We start from the raw sequence: 6,361 nt of genomic DNA on the forward strand, positions 1-6,361 counted from the left end.
AAGAGCATTCTTTCTTTTATTAAAAGATTGTTTTATTGGGGGCTCTTAGAACTCTTATACCAATCCATACATCAGTTGTATCAAGCATATTTGTACTTATACTTTATGCTGCCATCATTCTTTTCTAGACATTTACTTTCTATTGAGCCCTTGGAGAACATTCTTTCTTGAGCCAATGTTTTACAATGATGGTTACAAAATGCTGGTTGTCTAATTCTACCTTTCATTAAGGGTCTTGAATTTAGTCAGTGACGCTAGTTAGTACTGTATGCAGCCACATTCAGTGCCATTTGTTGAGATGTGGAGAGCTAGATTCTACCAGAGTTGGGGTTTTGCCCAGAAAGTAATACAAAGAGGAAAAAAAGAAGAGAAAATTCCAAGAGGGAGGGGAGTGATTACAGTGACGTCCCCCAGAATTGAAGCCAGAGTTTACAGCGAGGCCAGTGAGAGAACACTCTGCTGTGAGGAAGGACCCCACCATCTTTTTCTTTAAATAATCCTATGGATACTTTAATCCTGAATTTTCACAATGGTTTAAAGTGATTCCTATTGTTAGGGGCCACTGAATCAGCTCCAACTCATAGCAACTGTGTGTACCACAGAGGAAACCGTGCCCAGGCTGCACCCACCTCCCCATGTGGTTGTGCCTGAGCCCATGGTTGCAGCCTCAACACCACAGCACACGTGACTCATAGACAGGGTCACTGTGAGTCAGCGTGGACTCGATGGCTATGAGTGTGCAAAACCACTTTTACCTGTTTCATAGATTAATAGATGTACTGCTTAGTGAAGTAATTCTTTCTAGTTTATAGTGTTGCATCGCTTCTCTTTTTCCTCCAAAAAATTCAAAGAGAGAGAATATGAGCCCAAACATTTGATAGTGCTTATGTGTTTTAACAAATTCTGAAAACCATCATCTTGAGCTTATTTCTGTTTGAAGAAAGACAGAGACACAACACAGAAGTCCAGATAATTAGCTTCTGTCACTGTTAATTTTACTCTTTTTTTCTTCACTTGTTCTTTAGAGGAACTGTTGAATTTAATAAAATGTCAAAATTACTCTTACATTTACTGAGTACTTTAATTTTGGTTTCATAATAATTTGTCTTCTTATTCTTTGAAAAGGTAAAACAATTTAATGGCAATTTTTACTGTTAGCTGAAAATTATTGCCGCCATAATTTTCCAAGGAACCCTTCACCAAACTTCATTGTCGCCAGCCTGCCTGCGCATGGAAAGACTGTTTTGCACCAAACCTTTAAGTAAGGTGACCAGATTTTAACATTGGTAATACGGGACACCATTGATAAAGCTCATATTCTGGCGAAATAGCCACATGGCAACCGAAAACCTTATGCCCTAGCTTGTTGTGCATTCTTTCCAAAAATCGGGACTTTAAAAAAAATGCTGCGGGACGCAGGACAAATTGTTAAAAATCTGGACTGCCCCGCCAAAAGCGGGACGTCTGGTCACCTTACCTTTAAATCAAGAAACTTTTTTATTTGTGGGTGATTTTATTAAACTCCTTTAACAATACAAGTTACAGTAGCTGTTCTCCTTTCCTGGTGAGTATGTAAAAAAAATAATGAGGGAATCTGTGAGCAGTCTTCTCCCAACATACAAAGGGAAGACCTGGCATAGAACAACATTTATACTGATCAATTGGTTTAATTTGCTGATTTAATTTGTGTTAACTTTCCATTTACTCTATTTACTCATATTTTTATTGTTTCTCTTATTCAGTGAAACTTTGATCTTTCCCATAATCATTTTACCTGGCTCAATAGTGTTGCATATATATGGACCATATTTGGGAATATAATCTACATAACCAACAAAATATTCTTTTGTGCTTGATAATTTATTTTGATGATATTTAATGTAAATGCAAAAATAGAGATTATTTCACTTTCCAAGTGCTCTACTGAATTGAAGCAATATTACATGTATTTTAATGGAAAAATCCTGAAAAATAACTGATATATGTGTATAGAGCAGGTATGTTTTATTTCTATGTAGTGTAGCATTTCTTAAATGAGAGGTCTTCAAACCACTTCCCTGAAGAAAGTTTTGTTCCAATAAATTAGTGAGATACCAAATAAAATATCATCTTTTAGAGATTCATAAATCTCCTTAGCACATTAAAGGTTGTCTGAATATAACCAAATGTTTCCCCAACTATTTGACAATAAAACCCTTTTATGTAAATATTGCAAAACACTAGTGTTGTCAGAAGCAAACCACAAGGTCAGCAGTTCAAAACCACCAGCCACTCCAAGGGAGAAAGATGAGGCTTTCTGCTCCCAAAAAGATTTTCCTCGGAAACCTATGGGGGGCAGTTCTATTCTTATGGATTGGAATTGAATATGGATTGGAATAATCTTATGGATTGCAATGGACTCAATGGCAATGAGAGTGTTGAAAGACATACCATCTAAAGAAAAAAAAACACCTTGGAATAATATTTTCCTCTGTATTTAAATGTTCTCTGCAATTCCTTTCCAAATAATTAACTACATTTGTACCTTTTGGTTGGAAGATTCACTCTGAATTCATTAAGTCAGGATGCTTAGAAGAAAGAATGGAAAATATAAGAGAAAGTAATTAAAATAAAAGTAAGCCCCAACTCCCAGACACTCTATCATTGTTTGTTTTTTAAACTGTAGTTGTTCAATCTCACTATTTTCAAAGGTATTAAAATTTTTAAAACAGTTAAAATTGTATAGTATCTCATTAGTATGTATTTTCAGTTGAAGAGTTCTGTTTTGCCACTTGCCTTCCTTTGCTTAGTCAGTAGTTGACAAGGATGTTATTTCAGCGTCATTCCTATCAGCTTCTGATTCCTGCTGTGTCGCCCCAAATTTGTTGCTGTCTGACTCCCAGTGGCCCCAGCTGTATCGGAGTAGAACTATTGCTCCATGGGGTTTTCATGGCTGTTACTTTAGGCCTTAAAGTTTAGGGCAAGAAGCCCTGGTAGCACTGTCAGGTAAGCATTAGTCTGCTAACCACAGAGTCAGTGGTTCAAACTCACCAGCCACTCTGAGGGAGAAAGATGAGCATATATTTAGCCCCCCAGAAACCTTGTATGTGATCACCGTGGGTCAGAATAGACTCGATGGTGGTGGTTGGCTTTCCTTTGCACCTTTTGGCAGCAGTTGCTATGCTTTTCTATGCTTTTCTTCAAAGCCTTTCTGGGTGGATGTAAACCACCAACTTTCAGTTAATGGCTGAGCTTCCTAAAGTCCAAAGGTGATAGTAATCTTATATAAACTTAAAGTAAAAAAAAAGATGGGGGCAGGGAGGGATGGGGGAAATGAGCTGATATCAAGGGCTCAAGTAGAAAGAAAATGTTTTGAGAATGATGATGGCAACAAATGTACAAATGTGCTTGACACAATGGATGGATATGGATGGATTGTGGTAAGAGTGTTTGAGCCCCCAATAAAATGATTAAAAAAAAAAAAAGAATCCACAGTCCTATAGACTTGTAAGGTTCACGTCTTTTTAGCTACCTTCCCACCTCTGTTGGATAATGTTAGGAAACCTCACTGCTGTAGGCCTTCAAGTGTTGTGATGATTCCATCTTACAATTGGTAGTAATGCTGATGATTTTTTAAAAGTGGTATTTTGGTGTGGGTTGTGGTGAAAGTTTATACAGCTCATTAATTTCCCATTAAACAATTTCTCCACAATTTGCTCAGCGACATTGGTAACATTTGTTATACTCTGTCAACAAACTTTTTTCCCATTCAGGTTCTTTTGTTTCTAGTGGGCTAGTCTCTCTACCCCCTTACCATTTCATCCTTACTTTAGAGTAAATGTGTTGAGTCTGGTTTCCTATGGGTAATTTTTTATAATGAGAGATTTATTTAGCTAAAAGGTGACCACATGGAATAGTTTCAGTTCATAGTTTAAAGAAAATCTCAGGGTGATAGTCTCAGGGAATCCTCCAGTGTCAAACTGATCCAGTAAATCTGGACTTTTTAAAAAATTGAGCTTCAGTGGACAAATTGCTCCCATTCTGTTAGGATCTGTTGTGTTCCTGGTTCACAGTACTGCTAGTGACAGCCGGTACCATCCAACTCTGGCTGGAGGGTGTGTGAGTTTGTGCTTCATGTAGACCTGGTTCATTTCCGACTCTTTAGTTTTCTTCTTTCCCTTTTCCTTCAGATGCAGTGAGGTCAATAGTTGTACCCTTGATGGCTGCTTGCAAGTTTTTAAGATGCCAGATACCACTCACCAAAGTAGGATGTAGAAATGGAAACGTTTTATATTATGCCGTTTGACCAATAGGCTCACAAGATTATGATCCTAAGCCTGCAGGCCTGGTGAACCCATCCTATGAGATGTTTGGCTGAGGCTAAGAAGTATCCATTTGTTTGTTCCCTATGTGCTTCATTGTGTATATGGATAAGCTTACATATGCCTATGTGATACACCCACATAGTCCCACATGTGTACACACATGCACACACCTACTCACAGCATTGACATTTTTATCCTTTAGTGACTGGCTTCTGGAGGGCAGTTCGGCTTACTTCTAGTGAATGTGGAGGTGGGACACTGTATAATCTCAGGATTGCGAAGATTTTCTTCCTGCTAGTTTTAGGGAGGCTGGGAATGCAGACTGGCCTGTTGTGGCTGCTTTTTAGACAGAAAGAGGGAGGGATGAGCCAGAACACAGTCCGTGTGTGGCAGGGACAGTGGAGGCTCCTGTGATGAGTACACAGGCTTAGAAGTCAGGGAAGCAGCAGTGGGCTCCTAGGGAGGGTAAGAGACTGCAGCTGCCTGTGTGTTCCCCTCAATGATACCATCAGTAAGCTTAATACACTTAGAAGAAGCTAGGCACAGTAGATTTACTGTTTTTAAACTTCTATCGAGAAACAGGCAGCAAAGATGGAAAAGGAGACGGAGGAGGCCAGAAAGCCTTAGGTTAGGAACCTGTAGATATCACAGTAGTTGCTAGCAGCATTCCAGTTGACTTCCAGTTCATGACAGCCCCATGCACAAAGACATGAACTGCTTTCCAGTTTTGTACCATCTCTGTGACCAACCATGGAGCAGACCATTTTGAGCCATAGTGTTTTCATTGACTGCTTTTCCAAAGTAGATTTCCCAGGGTTCCTTTCTAATCTGTCTTAGTCTGGAAATTCTAGACTGGAAATTGAATGCAGGTTGCCCAAATAGAAGGTATTATAACACCCACCAGTGTTCCTGGCTATAGTACAGGCCCTGGGTGATCACAAATGTTATAATTGCAGGATCCCTGTGACACTGGGTTGCTATGAATTGGAGGAAGCACACATTTATACCAAGAAACTCGGAAAAGAGTTGCTTGACCAACTGTTTGGAAGCAATCCATATTTGTACCCATTCCAAAAAAGATGATCCAACAGAATGTCCAAATTATAGAACAGTGTCCTGGACATCACATGCAAGTAAAATTTTACTGAAGATCATCCAGCAACAATTGCAGCAGTACATTACCAGAAATTCAGGCCAGAATCAAAAGAGAAAGTGGAACAAGGGATATCATTACTGATGCTAGATGGATCTTGACAGAAAGCAGAGGATACCAGAGAGGTGTTTACTTATGTTAAACTTACTTAAATGCATGGTGGGTTTTGTTTGGATTTTTTGTTTTTGATCATGCAAGGGCATTTGAGGGTGTGGATCATAACAAACTATGGATAGCCTTGAGTAGAATAGGAAAACTGGAGCATTTCATTGTGTTCATTCGAACCTGTACATGGATTAAGAGGGAGTTGTGCAGAATATTGCATGTTTTCAAATCAGGAAAGGTGTGTGTCAAGGGTTGTAGCCTCTTACCATATTTATTCAATCTGTATGCTGAGCAAAGAATCAGAGGAGCAGCGCTATATGAAGAAGAATTTGGCGGCATGATTCGAGGAAGGCTTAAAACAAGCTGCAGTATGTAGATGACATAAATTTGCTTGCTGAAAGTGAGATGACTTGAAGTACTTGCTGATGAAAATCAAGGATTTCAGCCTTCAGTATGGATTCGAACTCAATGAAAACAAAATGCAAATCCTCACAACTAGGCCAGAAGGTCACAACATGATAAATGGAGGAAAGATTGAAGTTGTCCGGGATTTCATGCTCCTTGGATCCACAGTCCATGCCCATGAAAACAGCAGTCAATGATACATTGCATTGGATAAATTTGGTGCTCAAGACCTCTTTAAAGTGTTGGAAAGCTGGCAAAGAAGGTTGATGGTGCCTGGCTATCAAAAGATTAGCGTCTGGGGTCTTAAAGGCTTGAAGGTAAACAAGCAGCCATCTAGCACAGAAGCAACAAAGCCCACATGGAAGAAGCACACCAGCCTGTGCGATCATGAGGT

At 39.3% G+C, this 6,361-nt stretch overlaps 1 protein-coding gene across 1 annotated transcript in view; it reads left to right on the forward strand.

The window, feature by feature from the left end:
• LOC101661196 (band 4.1-like protein 4A) overlaps positions 1-4,232 on the forward strand; it is a 186,737-nt gene extending 182,505 nt beyond the window's left edge. Inside the window, exon 10 of the mRNA XM_045285089.1 lies at positions 4,170-4,232. Within this exon, the coding sequence (XP_045141024.1) occupies positions 4,170-4,178 (9 nt within the window). The 3' untranslated portion in view covers positions 4,179-4,232. The remainder of the gene's footprint in view (positions 1-4,169) is intronic.
• Positions 4,233-6,361: the final 2,129 nt, after the last annotated feature.

This window comes from Echinops telfairi, unplaced genomic scaffold, assembly GCF_000313985.2.
Source record: "Echinops telfairi isolate 266 unplaced genomic scaffold, ASM31398v2 ScPeMD7_7469;HRSCAF=8507_1, whole genome shotgun sequence".
Classification (NCBI taxonomy): domain Eukaryota; kingdom Metazoa; phylum Chordata; class Mammalia; order Afrosoricida; family Tenrecidae; genus Echinops; species Echinops telfairi.